The sequence below is a fragment of the Acipenser ruthenus genome, chromosome 17 (genome assembly GCF_902713425.1).
Source record: "Acipenser ruthenus chromosome 17, fAciRut3.2 maternal haplotype, whole genome shotgun sequence".
Taxonomy (NCBI): Eukaryota; Metazoa; Chordata; class Actinopteri; order Acipenseriformes; family Acipenseridae; genus Acipenser; species Acipenser ruthenus.
This window is the reverse complement of record NC_081205.1, coordinates 14,370,575-14,389,844: the sequence shown is the minus strand read 5'-3', so window position 1 is coordinate 14,389,844 and position 19,270 is coordinate 14,370,575. Positions and strand designations below refer to the sequence as shown.

General features: G+C 44.7%; 1 protein-coding gene across 2 annotated transcripts in view; it reads left to right on the top strand.

Annotated features, from left to right (window-relative positions):
- LOC117423074 (ras-related protein Rab-37-like) overlaps window positions 1-19,270 on the top strand; it is a 103,825-nt gene that overhangs the window by 34,572 nt on the left and 49,983 nt on the right. For both annotated transcript variants that reach the window (XM_034038486.3, XM_034038484.3), the window contains exon 2: window positions 12,478-12,588. In XM_034038486.3, coding sequence (XP_033894377.1) covers window positions 12,478-12,588 — 111 coding nt within the window. The remainder of the gene's footprint in view (window positions 1-12,477; window positions 12,589-19,270) is intronic.

Sequence of the window (19,270 nt, the reverse complement as noted above, 5' to 3'; positions counted from 1 at the left end):
CATTAAGATGGTAGAACCTGGAGAAGGTATGCGGCGTAGCCCAGCTAGCTGCAGTACAAATATCAGACATCGAGGCACCTCTGAAAGGGCCCAAGATGTAGCCAACCCTCTGGTGGAGTGTGCGGCTACCCTACCAGATGGCTGCAAGCCAGTACTATTATATGCAGTTGAGACTGTATCCACAATCCAATGTGACAGACGCTGCTTAGAGAGGGGCTGTCCTAGGGTCCGTGTCCCGTGACAGATGAAGAGCTGGTCAGATTGACGCAGAGCTCTTGTCCTATGCATGTAGCATCTCAATGCCCGCACTGGGCAGAGGAAATTCAATCTCTCATCCTCTGTTGAAGCAAACAGAGGTGGATGGAAGGACTCCAGTTCCACAGACTGATTAACGTGGAAGGCTGTGATCTCCTTGGTTTTGTGTTTATAGTGTATCAGATGGATATTTCCTTTCTTCACAGAACATTGGTTAAGCTGGAATCCAAGCACTCTGCTACACTGTCTTATTGGTTTGTTTGGGGTTTTGTTTTCTGTCACTTCATGTCGTTGAGCTCTAAGTTGACCCCTTTATGAAATCAACTCAATTGGGGACAGACAGCAAGCTGAAGACCGCAGGAGATTTTTAAAAGTAGTTTAACTCTTTTGGGCACAGAAACTAAAAACACTGTCGTTGTTTTCAATATGACTACATTCTTTTCAAGTTTAAATGACAGTGGTAGTACAGGTGTATTAATGAACCAGTAAATACATTGTAAAGTCTTGTGTATATAACATAAATGTATTGCCTCATGAAAACAGACACTGGCTATCTAAGAACAGACTTATAAGATTTCAATTATTCAGTAGCCTGAACTGTGTTGCCATTAACAACTATGACAGAATACAGTACAGTAGTCTCCGGCTAAGAGAACACCCCTCGGGAAGCAAGCGAAGTGTTCTCTTAGCCAAAGTGTTCTTTAAGACGAAGTTTACCACCAGACACAATATGAATAAATAAATAAATAAATAAATATGTATTACTTGTCATGATGCATGTGCATCAACATATGAAATGAACATAATAAGAGAAAAGCAATAGACAAGTGTATGTTAATAAACTATAATAATAAAGTAACTGACTGTGGCAATGTGCCCCGCCCCTGTGTGCATATTATGTGTTGTATGTTGCGTGCATGTGTTAATGTTGGTGTATAGATTGGTACACGGGATATAAACGGGTCTGTGTTTCACGTGTATTTAAAAAGTGTAGATTTGTATTTAGGCACGAGGAGGGCACAAATCACTTCACGTGCTGGTTAAATGTAATATGTGAGCACGGGGTTGCACAGAATTAATTCACGTGCTGGGATTCAAGTGAATAATTAATTAGTAATTGAATCCCAGCACAACAGTATATATAGATGCACGTTCTTTCACTCAGGGTTGGGTGTTCGAGAGTGGAGAACGGGAGAGAGAGAAGGAGAAAGAAAAGCAAAATAAAACGTAAAGTGTTTGTTCTCACCGTGTTTGTTTGTCTCCGTGCACCGTTTGTTAAGTGTTAGTTCGTTTTGTTTGTCTGTTTATTTTGGCTACAAGTGCCGTGTCCTGTTTTGTTTTGTGTTAAAACCTTTTATTTTCTGTTCTGTTTATTAAATGCTGAGCGAAAGCATTCGCTCAGCTTCACCAAACCACACCTCTCTGTCTGTTTATTTCCTGCTTCTGGTCTGACGCCACCCACTCCGGCCGTCTTTGTGACACTGACAAAATAACGTTAATAAACTAACTGTCATACTAAATTAACACAGCACCCTGACACACGTTAAAAATGCAGCAGCAGCTCTAGATTAATTATGAATACCTGTACAGGAGCAATATTCAAGACATGCACAAAATTATTTAACAGAATGGTGAAGCAACTCACCAGAACAGAAAACACCAAACTGTTCAGCGACTTGTGTCTGATTCAGGTTTTTTTCAGGAGCTTGAATAATTTCCAGCGTTTTGTAGCAAGAGAAACAGCGGCACGTTTTGCCAGTTGTTTACATGCCACTTTGTAGCGATGAGGTGCACTCGTGGAAATCAGAATACAAAACAAGGCAATGATATGATGGCAGTTCTGGAAAGATTGAATATACCAATCCGTGTGCCTCAAGACACGCACGCGATGACAAGTCACATTGAAAAGATTGAATAAACTATTTGAATTTAAGTTTGATGATGATGAGTGTGACAGAAATACAATGATTCTTGGTTGTAAATCTCCCTCCCGACCTGTGAGGGCTCTTAGCGGCGAGACTGGTCTGACAGTTCTTTCCCAGGGTTCAAGGGAAGTCGGCCAGCCTGGAAGGGGGCGGTATTTGTACTGAGACTGGAAGGACCCGTATTATCGTATCATGAGTGTTTTGTTTTGTTTGTCTAAAGTGTTGCTTGTTTTTTTGTTAGACAGATAAAAATGTTCCGGAGCTGTCACCAGAGGCCAGCACCCGTCCGGAACACACTGCATTGTATATTCACCACAAGCACTATTGCACTCACTATAGGACTGGTGACTGTGTATGTTTTGTCTGTGTGTCTATTTTTATGTGTTATTATTTGGGACTGCCCAGTGCATTATTTAGCCAGAGCAGTACCAAGCATTGGATACTGCCTGTATTTCATTATAGTTTCTGTTGGTCAGTTTCGACCATTAGATTAAAAATAAAAACCATCATATCACCAGAACTGTGTTTGTCATTGTTTGAAGCCCAGCATCATCTCTACACCTGCACACTATAAAACCACTTTGCAACATGAGTTATCAGGTTAGAAAACAGTCAGTTTGAAAGAATCGTTAGCGGTGCCAAAAAGGTGTTCTTTTAAGCGAAGTTCCTGTTCCTTTAGGCAGAGCATTTACAATAGGAAAAATCTGTTTCACCACAAGGGTGTTCTCCTAGACAAAGTGTTATCTTAGGAGGTGTTCCTATACGCGGAGACTACTGTACTTTATATCTGACTTCTCTCTGCAGAGCGCAGTAATCCAGAGGAGCAAGAGGCTCAACAAGCTTGAACAACCTTCCCTAGCTTTCTGCTTTGGTGTACGTGTTCCTGCAGTATCTTTTCAACATAAACTTTTCAACATATATTTTTATTAACATATCTCTGGTCATAAATCAGTTATTTTCATTTCACATCCGTTATGGGTCATGTCTTCCTGTCAAAATGTCTTCTGAATTCACAGCATCAGCTACTAAAATCCAACCTGTTCAATCAGAAACATTTCATTGGTTCTCAACTCCTCTCCCAAAGTTCATTTATTGCCATTATATGTGGCTTGTTATGTATATTCATAAACCTGTTCCCGCCCCTCTGAACCTGTGCTGTAGCAGCGGGGAGGATCCTGGCAAAGGTGGCGGACAGCTGAGCCAATCAAAATGCTGAACTTTGTGAGAGGAACCAATGAAATGTTTCAGATTGAAGCTGAAGATGTTGTGAATTCAGAAGGCATTTTGAGGTAGGCTCTTCCATCTTCCTCGGACTGAAGAAGCAGAAATCAGATGTCTACATTGCAAGTAACGCTAAGCTTGCTCCCCGTTGTGACAATCAAAGGCTTTGTCTCCTTCCACTGTATCAAAGCTAGGATGTCTTCATGTCTTCACTATCAAACCTGGGGGTCTTAATTCCTTCACACTGAATCAAACCTGGGGTCTTCATTCCTTCACACTGTATCAAACCTAGGGGTCTTCATTCCTTCACTGTATCAAACCTGGGGGTCTTCATTCCTTCACACTATCAAACCTGGGGGTCTTCATTCCTTCACAGTATCAAACCTGGGGGTCTTCATTCCTTCACACTGTATCAAACCTGGGGGTCTTCATTCCTGCACTGTATCAAACCTGGGGGTCTTCATTCCTTCACACTGTATCAAACCTGGGGGTCTTCATTCCTGCACTGTATCAAACCTGGGGGTCTTCATTCCTTCACACTGTATCAAACCTGGGGGTCTTCATTCCTTCACACTGTATCAAACCTGGGGGTCTTCATTCCTTCACACTGTATCAAACCTGGGGGTCTTCGTTCCTTCACACTATCAAACCTGGGGGTCTTCATTCCTGCACTGTATCAAACCTGACTCACTCTCTCCACTTGCTCTCTCTACTCGCACTCCCATCTCACTTTCTCCACTCGCTCTCTCCACTCACACTCCCAGCTCACTCTCCACTCGTTCTCTCCACTCGTACTCCCAGCTCACTCTCTCCACTCGCTCTCCCAGCTCACTCTCTCCACTCGTTCTCTCCACTCGCTCTCCCAGCTCACTCTCTCCACTCGTTCTCTCCACTCGCTCTCCCAGCTCACTCTCTCCACTCGCTCTCTCCACTCGCTCTCCCAGCTCACTCTCTCCACTCGCTCTCTCCACTCGCACTCCCAGCTCACTCTCTCCACTTGCACTCCCAGCTCACTTTCGCCACTCACTCTCTCCAGTCGCTCTCTCCACTTGCACTCCCAGCTCACTCTCTCCACTCGTTCTCTCCACTCGCACTCCCAGCTCACTCTCTCCACTCACTCTCTCCACTCGCGCTCCCAGCTCACTCTCTCCACTCACACTCCCAGCTCGATCTCCCCCGCTTTCTTCTGATCTCCTCATACCCCCGAGCTCCGAGCTCCAAATCCACCACCCTGATTGGTCACTGGACAATCTGTCACCAGGTCTAAATGTGATCCCTATTGGCTTTTAAATCCTAAAATTAAATTAACCATTTGCCTTGTGGGGCTGCAAGGCTGCCTTAATCTATCACGTGTGCTGCTATATAAATTGTAGCAGTATTAATTCATGCCTTGCTACTTTACTGTAGAACTCGAGCAGATAAGCAGAGCTGGTTAGACCCCTTCTCTTACAGTGCATGGTGCAGATTGCTGCTGTGCTCACAGGTCTCTCTCTCTCTGTCTGGACCCCTTCTCTTCCAATGCGTGGTGCAAATTGCTGCTCTGTGCTCACAGGTCTCTCTCTCTCTCTCTCTCTCTCTCTCTCTCTCTCTCTCTTCCAATGCATGGTGCAGATTGCTGCTCTGCTCACAGGTCTCTCTCTCTCTCTGGACTCCTCTTCTAATGCATGGTGCAGATTGGTGCTCTGTGCTCGTAGGTCTCTCTCTCTCTCTCTTCCAATGCATGGTGCAGATTGCTGCTCTGCTCGTAGGTCTCTCTCTCTGGACCCCTTCTGTTCTAATGCATGGTGCAGATTGGTGCTTGAGGCCCCAGGGCCTGCAGAACTCAAGGACCCCACTGATCAGCTCTCTTCAATGCGGCTTGAGCAAGGAGGCGGAAAACTATAGGCCTGTAGTGATTTAATTCTAAACAAGTCTCCCCAGGGAACACAGTAAGAAAACCAGATCCTGGAATAAAACCTAAAGGGATACTTTCTACCATCAATTTGTTCTTAATATTTACTTCTACATCATATTTGTGTATTCTCTTGTATTCTCTGTTGCTGTTTTTCTGATTAGATCCATTATCTACCATGCCTAATGTATTTTCTAACCACTGGGTCTGGCTCTGAAAAGCTGGATAATATAATATTGATGTGTTTTGACTCATAGTTGCAGTGGCACAAATTAGACTTGCTCATCCCTAGTGGCCATTTCCAAAACCACATCAGCTTTCAGAAGCAGCCCCTGTGGTTGGAGCAGAGAGAGAGAGCACAGGCGGCACGTGAGTCTTTTGTTTGGGGAGGCTATTCCACACTTCCCCCCTGCATTTATTAAACCCAACGATGTTCAGTAAGATACACACACATATAAGAACATAAGAACACAAGAACATAAGAAAGTTTACAAACGAGAGGAGGCCATTCGGCCCATCTTGCTTGTTTGGTTGTTAGTAGCTTATTGATCCCAGAATCTCATCAAGCAGCTTCTTGAAGGATCCCAGGGTGTCAGCTTCAACAACATTACTGGGGAGTTGGTTCCAGACCCTCACAATCCTGTGTAAAAAAGTGCCTCCTATTTTCTGTTCTGAAAGCCCCTTTATCTAATCTCCATTTGTGATCTCTGGTCCTTGTTTCTTTTTTCAGGTCAAAAAAGTCCCCTGGGTCGACATTGTCTATACCTTTTAGAATTTTGAATGCTTGAATCAGATCACCGCGTAGTCTTCTTTGTTCAAGACTGAACAGATTCAATTCTTTGAGCCTGTCTGCATACGACATGCCTTTTAAACCCGGGATAATTCTGGTCACTCTTCTTTGCACTCTTTCTAGAGCAGCAATATCCTTTTGTAACAAGGTGACTAGAACTGAACACAATATTCTAGGTGAGGTCTTACTAATGCATTGTAAAGTTTTAACAGTCCTTCCCTTGATTTAAATTCAACACTTTTCACAATATATCCCAGCAGCTTGTTGGCCTTTTTTATAGCTTCCCCATATTGTCTAGATGAAGACATTTCTGAGTCAACATAAACTTTTTCATAGATTCCTTCTTCAATTTCAGTATCTCCCATATGATATTTATAATGCACATTTTTATTGCCTGCATGCAGTACCGTACACCTTTCTCTATTAAATGTCATTTGTCATGTGTGCCCAGTTCTGAATGCTGTCTATGTAACAGGACTACTTTGTTCACCCTGTTGACTATTGTACTCTGCGTTGTGTTTCTTTTTTTTTTTTTAATGATGATGACACAAAAACATGTGTTTTCAGTATCGCCTTTGTTTTTATTCTGCATTGAAAATGAAAAGAAAAGAAAATTGCATTTCAGTCTGGTTACTGCATCTGCATCCACCTTCCTCTGAGACTTCAAAGACAGGAAAGGGAAAAACAAAACAAAAAAAAAACTACCATAACATAGTTTAACATTTGTTTTTGTACTAACTTTACATTGTCACACATCCATCAAAAGTATAAGAAAATATACGCAACATTAATGATACATAGCATTTTAAATTCAGTTATACAAGATTTACAAAAACTAATACTGTATTTAGTTTAATTTGTGAAAAATAATTAAACTGTAATGCTGTACCTGCATTGAAAATGAAAAGAAAAGAAAATTGCATTTCAGTCTGGTTACTGCATCCGCATCCACCTATTCAGTAATTAAAAGAAACAAATTACTCAAGATATAGAGCCCAAACAACAAAAATACAACACTTAACAGCATTTAAACAGTCTCTCTTTTCTTTACATTGAATAGCTATATAGTGGTTTCGTAATGGAGGTTACGTAGTGGAAAGGCTGCACTCACACGCACATGTGCGATAAAATAAACACATTTTTACAACTTACATTTTTATCACATTCATATTATTGTCTAATATTCTGACTCATATGTCCAAAGTGATATACAGTTTTCAGGGATTTTTCTTTATTAAGCATGCTACGAACTTTTTATTTATTTTTATTTTAGCAAAACATTAATTAACACCAAACATCCTCTCAACATACTTTTTCATTAGCCAAATTTATTACGTTTATAATGTTGTTTGTTAACAAATGTGCATTTTGAGTGATTTTTATGCAATTTAATAAACAGCAAAACAACGTACCTTCCTCTGAGACTTGCCTAACTTTATACACGTGCCTATCTTTAAATACTTGTGTTTCTTTAATACTTGTGTATCTTTAATACGTGTGTATCTTTATACACTTGCCTATGTAATGGGGGCAGCATGAGCAGAACTGGTCCTGCTACCAAAAGAATAAAAATAAATACTATTTTTATTAGGAATTTTTATTTCATTATTGGCAACCCTTGGCAAGCGATCCCTTCTCTCTGTCTGGAGCAAGTTAAACAGCAGCAGATGACTTCACAGCTCCAGCTACAAAGCAGCTCCTTTCCCAGCAAGGCCGAGACACAGACACTCCCCAACACAGAATACAGCTAGCAAGCCCAGATACAGCGAGAATTTAGCTCCTTGTAGAAATCCGATGAATTAACTGGAACAATACAAAATACTACAGATTAAATGACACTTGACAGATTACAGTACTCTAAAGTACAGGATTAAATGCAGTAAAATAGGGAGCAGATAAGAGCAAGTAAAGTGCATTTAAGGAAGAGTGATAAGTGTCCAGATGGAAAAGAGGAGTTTCTACAGGTGCTGTCTGAAGAGGTGAGTCTTGAGGAGGCGCCGGAAGGTGGTCAGGGACTGGACAGTCCTGACATCTGTAGGAACGTCATTCCACCACTGCGGGACGAGGGTGGAGAAGGAGCGGGCTCTGGAGGCAGGGGATCGTAGAGGAGGTAGAGCCAGTCTTCTAGTGCAGGAGGAGCGGAGAGGTCGAGTGATGGTGTAGGGAGAGATGAGGGTCTGGAGGTAGCTGGGTGCAGTCTGGTCAAGGCATCTGTAGGCGAGTACAAGTCTTGAACTGGATGCGAGCGGTGATCGGGAGCCAGTGGAGTAAGCGGAGCAGTGGAGTTGCGTGGGAGAAGTGAGGCAGAGAAAACACCAGGCGAGCAGCGGAGTTCTGGATGAGCTGGAGCGGACGGGTGGCAGACGCAGGGAGGCCAGCCAGGAGGGAGTTGCAGTAGTCTAGGCGGGAGAGTACCAGGGCCTGGACCAGGAGCTGGGTTGTGTAGTTTGTGAGGAAGGGTCGGATTCTTCGTATGTTGCTCAGGAAGAATCGGCAAGTGCATGCCCGATTGGAGATGTGCTGGGAATAAGAGAGGCAGGGGTCCAGGGTGACTCCGAGGTTCTTAGCTGAGAAGGAAGAGAGTGTGGTAGATTCCAGAGGAACGGAGATAGAGAGATCAGAGGAGGGAGAGGAGGGGGAGGAGGAAGAGGAGGGAAAGAAAAGGAGGTTAGATTTAGAGGTTGAGTTTGAGGTGATGCGAGTGCATCCAGGAGGAGATAGCAGACAGGTAGAGATACGGGAGGGGATGGTGGAGTCAGAGGTGGGGAATGAAAGGAAAATCTGAGCATCATCAGCATAGAAATGGTATGAGAAACCATAGGATGCGATGAGGGGGCCCAGGGAGCGGGTGTAGAGAGAGAACAGGAGAGGACCCAAGACTGACCCTTGGGGGACTCCTGTTGAGAGAGGGCGAGGTGTGGAGGTTGCTCGACACCAGGTTACTTGGTAGGTGTGGTTGGAGAGGTAGGATGAGAACCAGGCCAGAGCAGTGCCAGAGATTCCCAGGTCAGCGAGAGAGGATAGTAGAATAGAGTGATCGACAGTGTCAAAGGCAGCAGAGAGGTTGAGGAGAATTAGGACAGAGGAGAGAGAGGCAGCTCGGGTAGAGTTTAATGAGTTAGTGACAGACAGAAGGGTGGTTTCAGTGGAGTGGGCAGAGTGGAAGCCAGATTGGAGAGGGTCGAGCAGAGAGTGGTTGGACAGGAAAGCAGAGAGCTGGCGGTGGACAGCCCGCTCAAGGGTTTTGGAGAGGAAGGGTAGGAGGGAGACAGGATGGTAGCTCTGGAGGGAGGTGGGGTCGAGGGTAGGTTTTTTGAGGAGGGGAGTGATAGAGGCTTGTTTGAAGGCAGAGGGAAAGAGACCAGAAAGGAGAGAGGTGTTGAGAATGGAGGAGATGAAGGGAAGTAGAGCAGGAGCAGCAGCTTGAAAGAGGTGAGTGGGGAGGGGGTCCAGGGCACACGTGGTGGGTTTGTGACCCTGGAGCAGGGAAGAGAGGTCAGAGTCTGAGAGAGGAGAGAAGGTGGAGAAGGAGGGTGAGTTACTAGGGGATGCAGTGGGTGTAGGGGTTAGAGCAGGAGAGGTGTTAGAGTTTGCGGATATCTGAGATTTTAGAAGAGAAGAAAGAGGCAAAGTCATCAGAGGAGATAGAGGGGGGAGGGTTTAGGAGGGAGGAGAAGGTAGAGAATAGTTTACGTGGGTTGTTAGTGGAGGCTTGGGTTATAGATTGGAATAAGAACAGGTTTCCAGCAGACGACATTCCTGTTGCAGTGGTCTCAACGCAGGCTTTTAACTGAAATGTCAATGTCCCTTTTCGAGCCTACATTAAATGTAAAAATACGAGTAATGTTCATTATAGAAAATACAATCAACCAGATGGCCAAAACCTTGTTATATTTTTCAGAAAACAATGATTGAAAAAAAATATATCCACAAAGGAATTTATAGAAGCATCATTTTTTAAGCTGTTCTAAATAATATATGGGCTCTCTTGCCAGAACAAATTATGAACAAGTATTCACTAGATGTAGGCAGCAGTGTGGAGTAGTGGTTAGGGGCTCTAGACTCTTGACCGGAGGGTTGTGGGTTCAATCCCAGGTGGGGGACACTTCTGCTGCACCCTTGAGCAAGGTACTTTACCTAGATTGCTCCAGCAAAAACCCAACTGTATAAATGGGTAATTGTGTGTAAAAATAATGTGATATCTTGTAACAATTGTAAGTCGCCCTGGATAAGGGCGTCTGCTAAGAAATAAATAATAATAATGTGTTAGATGCTGTATTCCAAAACTTCGTGGGGCCAAGGGTTTTATTTAACCGGTAAACGAAAACGGTTCCTGTCCAAAAGTAATGTGGACTCTGATTGGTCTATGAAAAAAATACATTTTTAGAAAACTGTGCGAAAGGAGAATAAGGGTGGGAAAGCGAGGGCGCTTACAAATTCTGACCGTGATAAACAAAATACATTTGCTAAATCATGCGTGGATGCAGAAAGCATGAGTTTTTCACGTGACCACAGTGCACAATACCAGCAGCATTACACAGCAGCACGCACAGATAGCAATGTATGCGCTGCAAAACAAATAGTGGCAGTGCATCAAGCAAGAAGAAAAGGTACAGGCAAATAAATAAATATATATATATATATATATATACACATACAGATTTTTAAAGGGTGTTAAACATACAATATCTATTTTCTCACGTAACAAGGTCTGAATGAGCTCTGCAACCTGTTAGATTTACAAAAAAAAATCAGGCCCTTTATCACTAATTAAAACAACTACCGCATGTTTAAGGGATTCCAATATAATCACCAATTAAGTAATTTGCGAATTCTAGTGGAATTCATAGGTGGTAAACATTTGGGATTACTTCAAATTACATTTTCTTTTGTTTCTTTCTTGTTTTTTACTATTGCCTTACCTTTTTATGATGTTAGCAGTCAGTCGTTCTTGCAATTACACAAATGCTGTGTTTTTTTATTTTTGATAAGACTGTGTTAAGTTTGTTTGACTGAGTTCAGGAGCTGCTCTTCAGCTTTTGTTTCTGGCATATACAATTAATAATGTATGCTGGATCAGTCAAAGTGTCTTCATACAGTATTAGTAAGCGCAAGCGCCATCTAGTGCACAGCTGTGTATTGTCAGCAATCGAAAAATAATTCCTGCTCATTAAAATTGAAAATGACTTGGCTGTATTTCACAGTATTTCTTCAAAATGTATCTTTTCAGTTTAAACCCAGGCAGTTTTATCTGCCCCAAGCCTTGAAAAAGGTTGCTAGGAAACCAGCACCTTCTGCTTAGTGGTGTAAACGCTGTCTTTACACAACTGTGTATGTAACATTTATAGCTTAAGCTTTCCCTTATCTGAATCCTCTAAATGGTTGCCATATTCCCTTCCTCTCAATTGAATTGACCCCCGGATATTGATTTCAAGACTAAAATCATAAAGCCAAAAGGCCCCTGAACCAGACACCTATAAGTAGGGCCCTACCTAATTCACGGTACATTTTGGTAAATTTCACGGTCATGTCGCAGTGAGTTGAGCCCTGAATGTTATTCGCTGCTGTAAAGTGTCAATCACTAAATCCTCTGTCAAGTTCATTACTTTTTTTATTGAAACAAGCTATTATTCACATCTGGAACCCGTAATGGCCTGCATATAAATATTGGATTTTACTATAACATAAAAGTACACAAAACACCAGATTTCACGGGGGAGACCAGATTTCATGATCCGTGACGCGTTTTCCACAGCTGTGAATTAGGTAGACCTCTACCTATAAGTGTCATTCCTGTTTGTGTTATTACATTAGCCATTTAACATTACTGTATATAACAGCTATATGTGAACTACTTAATATGCCTGTATCCAACATATGTAATTGTATTGTATTAAATACTCCTGTATCCAACAGCTATAATTGTATTGTATTAAATACTATACTGTATCCAGCAGCTGTGTGTTATTGCATTCTCTCACTCCAGTTTATTCAGTATTTTTCTGAGGAGATCTGCACAAAGTCCAGAATAACTTGTTTTGATGTTTCAATGATTCAGGACATTTAAAAAGTCAAATTGTTGGCTTTTTCAGCAGTTTTGATCTCAAACTCTAAATACAAATACTGTGGAGATGGGAGTTCAAACAGCCTTTTAAAAATCATCAGGAAAGAGCTCCCTGTTTGAGAGAATGACTCACACATTGATTGCTTTATGCCAAGTTCTTGTACCAAATCCAGAGAGGAGCCCAGTGGGGCCGCAATGGTTTTGTACCCACATGCCAGTGTTCTTTCATTTTGATACTGTTTCATATTGTCTCAAAGTGGTATTGCAAGGTGGAGACGCAGTACTTCCAGACAGTGTGCTCACCAGCTGATAACTGTGTCTTTCTCCTCAGACGATCCTGGTCGGGGACAGTGGGGTTGGCAAGACATCTCTGCTGGTTCAGTTTGATCAGGGGAAGTTCATTCCTGGTTCTTTCTCCGCCACTGTGGGCATTGGGTTTACAGTAAGTGACTGTCTGGCACAGCAGGCTTTCTTCACAATAACATGAGTTTACTCCCACACTGTGTTAGGATCGAAGTGCAAAAGCAGTTAAAGAGGTTCAAGCTAATAAAGGAATTCCATAAGTATTTTAGTCATGCACTCTCTTTCACTGTGTAGGAAGCACATGTGTAATTCCTGAACAAAACACACGCAATAGCAAGCATGTACTTTTATTAGAGCACACAATGATACCTGGTACCACACTACTGGAGGTAGTCTAGTAGTCTGTATACTTTCTAAGTAATTTCACTTGGAGAGTGAAATAGTCCCCTCCCATTCAAAGCTTTCTTTCCTGTCCATAACCAATCTGCTTCTTCCATTATTGAGTGGCATGTTTTGTAACCATTGCTGTGATGAATTGACAGAGGAAGAGCAACATAAAAGGCATGAAAACTGAAAGCTTTCTTTAACCCTGTTATAACATGTGCTTCTTTCATGTGAAACCTACATAGTAAATGAAGTGTACAACAGGATAACGTTTGAATAAATGTTTTATTCAGATTGTATTAATGAGCATTTTGAGTTTTATAAATAACATTTTTAAAGTTAAAATTGAATTATTATTATTATTATTATTTATTTCTTAGCAGACGCCCTTATCCAGGGTGACTTACAATCATAAGCAAATACATTTCAAGTATCACAGTACAAGTAATAATACTAAGAGCAAGATAAATACAATGACTTTGGTTCAAGCAAGTACAAGTGTGACAAAATACAATTCAATAATACAGCAGATAACAGTGTCAGTGATAGTTACATCAATTGTAATTTACAAAATATCTTGAATTGCTTTCCTATGTTGTGCCTACAGTTACTACACCTCAACATGTTGCTCAGGATCAAAAGCCTATCTTGGCTTTATAACTATGAAATATCACACATGTCTAAATGGGAGATGGAACCATGTTTTTTCATCCCAGTATTAAGTACATGGTGTTTTTTGTTTGTAGTTTTGAAACTGTATTCACTGCCTTCCAAATCAGTCCCCTTTCAATTTGAAGACGACCACCAACCAATACTTTTGGGATGTGCCTGCCTTAGGTAGGTATCAGGGGCGCACTGGGACCAAAAATCGGCCCAGGAAGTTCGGGTCAACCGGCCCACATTTATGTCAAAATCAACATACCGAAATAACAATGAAGTCAGCGCACGCAGCGTGCCGTCATGATGAAGTATTGGTAAAAAAAAATAAAGTTTTAAATTGTTAGGGTAAAACTTCTTTCTAAATTGTAGGCTATAGCTACTACCAGGTTTTCAAACATATTAGGGGCGATTTAGGTATGGCAAAGTATAGGCTATGGCAGTTGCCATACCATGGCTTCATGATCTAGAAGTCACAAATAATAGGCTATCCTATTGAAAATATCATAGATTTTTCCATCTACAAAATATTTTTCTATTCATTATTCTTTGTCTCCGCACGTCTCTCTGTCTGCCACCACTTTGCGGTCAGTGAATGCAACATTGTATCAGAGCTAAATTCTTTCACCAATTTGTCCAGTTTACGCACCACGGATTATTTCATTGATGGCTCTGCTCTATGCAATTACAATTTTCTGTTTACAGTAATCGGTGGTCTAAGATCTAATTGCATATCAGATTATTTTAAACACAAGATTGCCGACAGTTGGTAGGCTATTATTTAGCATTGGTAGTTATTATTATTATTATTATTATTATTATTATTATTATTATTATTATTATTATTATTATTATTTATTTCTTAGCCGACACCCTTATCCAGGGTGACTTACAATTGTTACAAGATATCACATTATTTTTACATACAATTACCCATTTATACAGTTGGGTTTTTACTGGAGCAATCTGGGTAAAGTACCTTGCTCAAGGGTACAGCAGCAGTGTCCCCCACCTGGGATTGAACCCACGACCCTCCGGTCAAGAGTCCAGAGCCCTAAACACTACTCCACACTGTTGTCCTAGTTACTGTAAGCAAATAATATACATGGTGTAGCAGGGCTGAGATCTGTGCTGACTCTGCTGGCGTGTTCACAGTGCTGCAGGAAGTCGTCCAACAACTGCCTGTCAGTCATGGCCGTGACACGGGGAGGTGGGAGAGGGGGTGTGTGGACTTTCCCTCTCTCTGAATGGCTGGGAGGCGGGTCTTGGGGTGATTGTTGGCCCTATAAGATAATGCTCTACTGTTTCCTCAGGTCTGCCAGCTTTTAGTGAATGGGCCAGCAGAGACCCTACGGACAGACATAGCGGGGCTGGAAGAGAGCCGCGCGCGACTTGAAAAAAAGAAAAGACAACGCCAAAAGAAAGAATAAGTGTAGCAGGGAAAATAAATGGGCAGACCCCCGAATTGTATAGAGTAGTGAGGGAACAGGGTGAGTGTAGGACGGAGTCCCGGGCCGTGCGGCTAGCGACGGTTGGGGTTTGTTTTGGCTGCTGAGTGCAGTACCTTTATTTTGTAGATTTTTTTGTATTTGTTTTTGTTTTCTTTTTGCCTTCTGTTTTCTTATGATTTATTGCAATTGCGTGTGCGCTATAGGTGAGCACTGAGACACCTTTACCTTCGTTGGTAACAACAGTGTCTCAGTGCCACCTTGTGGTGAGAAATAAATAGTGCACGCAAGGGGTGTTTAGAAACCCAGCTTTCTGTCTCCGGTGTCAGTGATTTCCCCCACCCTTCCACACGTGGTGGGATTCACTGGCATTGCCTATTAAAAGCAGTGCAACCCCAGAAGAAGCCGAAATGGATGCCACACAATTTGCGGCTGTGATGGACCTATTACGTCAGACCCTCACTGCTGCGGTGCAGGGGGCTGCTAGACCCGCAGGTCCAGATCCCAGGTTGCAGAGACCCACCAAAATGACGGCTGATGATCACCCTGAAGCCTACCTGGAGGTGTTCAAGGATATGGCGATCTCGGCCGGGTGGGACCAGGCACAGTGGGCTACATGCCTCTTACCCCAGCTGACAGGAGAGGCACAGGCAGCCGCGAGGGCGCTGTCCCCGGAACAAATGATGGATTACCCCACACTAAAGGCGGCCATCCTTAATCGGGTGGGGGCCACGCCAGAGGGATATCGGCGAAAGTTCCGGGAGGCGCATTTTTCGGCGAAGGAGCATCCCAGGACCATAGCCCACCGCTTAAAGGATTACGCTCTGGGCTGGTTGAACCCGGACGCGACCACCAAAGCCAGGTTGGTGGAGGTGATCGTGGTGGAGCGATTTCTGGAGTGCTTGGCTCCGGGACCTAGGCTATGGGTACAGCGGCAGGCCCCTGCCACTTTGGATCGGGCGGTTGAGTTGGCGGAGCAATACCAGGCGGCGGAGCCAACGCCAGCGAAACTGTCTGGACGAATGGGGCTACCGGAACGTTCCCTCAACTGGCCCCGGAGAGGGCAAAGGGACTGGGGGGACGGGGTAATCGAGGATTTGGTCGGGGGGTGTCGGCTGGGGCTCCCGGCCCGGGAACTGGGGCAGGGTGGGGTTACCCACGGGCTGCTGCGGTGTCGGACCGGGGTCTTGCGCGGACACCTTATCGGCGAGCCCCTGTTCTGGCTCCAGTATTTCCACCTGTTGCCGAAGCTTCAGGGAGAGAAATCAGCCCACCGAGGCGTTGGACGTGCAGGGAGGTGGGCCACCTCGCCCGGGACTGTCCCGCGATGGAGTGTGACCTCGGCCGACCAGGTAAGCGCGTTCAATTACCTCAGTCACTTCAGCACATGGGTCTTATTATTCCTGTGACAGTGGATGGTACAAAAACCCAGGCTCTCCTGGATTCAGGGTGTGGTCAGTCTCTAGTACAGGAGAGCCTAATCTCACCGGGGCACAGACTTATATTGGGAAGGGTGCATATTAAATGTATTCATGGGGATGTACGCTCCTATCCTAAGATTAAGGTGAATATGACTATTGGCCAGCAGGTGACGCAGGTGCAGGTAGGATTATGTCCTCGATTGCCAGTACCGGTAGTTCTGGGACGGGACTGTGAGCAGTTTAAAGATTGGTTGACTGCCCTGACAGCCCTGTCCTCCTTATTGCCTAAGAAAGAGGAAGTAATTGGAGAGATCTTCCCCTTTCGTGATCCAGAATGGTTTTGTCATAAATTTAAACCCCGTAAAACTAAACGGGAGCACCGGATCGCTAAGAATGAAGGCTGGCAGTGGAGGGGGTTGGAGAAGTTGGTGAAGAGTCTGGGGGGGAGGCTGCGGAGCCAGCGTAGGGGTCTGGCTCGGCTGCCTCTGCTCAGGACCGACCTGACCCCGAGTTGGAAGCCATAGGAGCTGATTTCTTAGCTCGCTCCCGTGACTTCCGACTCGAGCAAGGGCGTGACGACGTGCTGGGCAGGCTCTTTGACCAAGCAGCTGTGGTTAATGGTCGGGTGGTCGAGCCCAGACACGCCGCCACGTACCCTCACTTTGAAATTAATCGAGACCTTCTGTACCGTGTTGATAAATTACCCCAGACCGGGGAAGTGTGTCATCAGTTGCTCATTCCTCAGCCCTTTAAGGAGGATCTGTTGCAGCTTGCTCACGCTATTCCCCTGTCTGGTCATTTGGGAAGGGACAAGACTAAAGCGAGGCTCGTGACACGGTTCTATTGGCTGGGGTTGGATGGTGATGTGAAGCGTTTTTGTGAACGATGTGGAGAATGTCAGAAAGCTAGCCCTAGAGCCGTCCCACGCGCCCCACTGGTGCCATTGCCCCTAGTGGAAGCTCCGTTTGAGCGGATTGGAGTGGATATAGTGGGTCCGTTAGAAAGGAGTGCGGCAGGATACACACACCTATTGGTTATTCTGGATTACGCTACGCGTTATCCCGGGGCCATTCCCCTCCGATCTGCGTCCGCTAAATCTGTTGCCAACAAGCTCGTGAAGGTTTTCTCCCGGGTGGGAATCCCCAAAGAAATACTGACCGACCAGGGTACCAACTTTATGTCTCGGCTAGTCCGCGGAACATGTAAACTTTTGGGGATTAAGACCATTAGGACCTCGGTTTTTCACCCTCAGACTGATGGTCTTGTGGAGCGATTTAATAAGACCCTCAAAAACATGTTGCGCAGATTTATTGATAGTGACGTGCGCTACTGGGACCAGTTGATTCCGCCCCTTCTCTTTGCTATCAGAGAGGTACCCCAGTCGTTCACAGGCTTTTCGCCATTCGAGTTGTTGTATGGACGGAGACCCCGGGGTGTACTCGATCTGGTTAGAGGAACAGCAGGACAATTCGACTAATACTGTCCGGTATGTGTTGGACCTGTGCAAACGTCTGGCGTCTGTGGGAAAGTGGGCGCACGACAATTTGCAACAGGCTCAGCACAGACTGGAGATCCAATATACCAGGGGGGCTCGGTTGCGCACGTTTCAGCCGGGGGATGAGGTGCTTCTATTGTTACCCAGTTCAGAGTCCAAACTCCTGGCGAAGTGGCAAGGGCCATTTGAGGTTACACGCCGGGTTGGGACGGTGGATTATGAGATCTGCCAGCCGGAGCGACGGAGAGAAAAGCACGTTTACCATATCAACCTGTTGAAGCCATGGTTACAGCAGGAGGCTTTGTTAGCAGCACAAGCAGATGACGTCACAGACTTGGGACCTGATCTTTCTGTGTTGGCGAAAACAGGGTCGGTACAGATTGCAGATAATCTGACACCAACACAGAAATGTCAGGCTCGGGAGCTGGTGGCAGAGTTTCCTGATGTGTTTTCTCCTGTCCCGGGGCAGACTCGAGTAGCCCACCATCACATTGAGATTGAGCCGGGGGCGCCAGTTCGCCAGAGGCCGTACCGCATACCTGAGCGCAAAAGGCAGGTAGTAAAGGCGGAAATTGATGAGATGTTTAGACTGGGGGTAATAGAAGAGTCCCAGAGTGACTGGAACAGTCCGATTGTGTTAGTGGATAAGCTGGATGGATCAATTCGATTTTGCATTGATTTCAGGCGAGTTAATGAAAAATCGAAGTTTGATGCTTATCCCATGCCCCGAGTAGATGAGTTGCTGGAGCGTCTTGGCATGGCTCATTTTATGACGACACTGGATTTAATGAAGGGGTACTGGCAGATACCCCTGACTCCGGAATCCAGAGAGAGAACGGCGTTTTCGACTCCCTTCGGGTTGTACCAATTTTGGACCATGCCCTTTGGGTTGCACAGAGCACCAGCCACTTTCCAGCGGATGATGGATCGCATTTTGCGGCCCCATCAGCAGTACGCCGCTGCTTACATAGATGACGTGGTGATCCACAGTGAGGATTGGCCGGGTCATCTGGGTAAGGTGGCGGCGGTACTGCAATCCTTGCGGGAGGCTGGGCTCACTGCTAACCCAAAGAAGTGTGCCATTGGGAAGAGTGAGTTGGAGTATTTGGGGTATCGAGTAGGGAGCGGCCAGATCAGACCGCTGATTGCTAAGGTCCCTACAACAAAAACCCAGGTGCGCTCTTTCTTGGGACTAGCGGGCTATTATAGGAAGTTCATCCCGAGCTTCGCTACGCTTGCTGCTTCCTTGACAGACCTCACCGGAAGGCTGCCCCAAATACGGTTCAGTGGACGGAGCCATGCCAGAGGGCCTTTCTCGCCTTGAAGCGTAGGCTGTGTAGCAAGCCAGTGCTGTGCAGTCCTGATTTCGGCAGGAGGTTCACCCTGTAGACGGATGCGTCAGAAACAGGTCTCCGG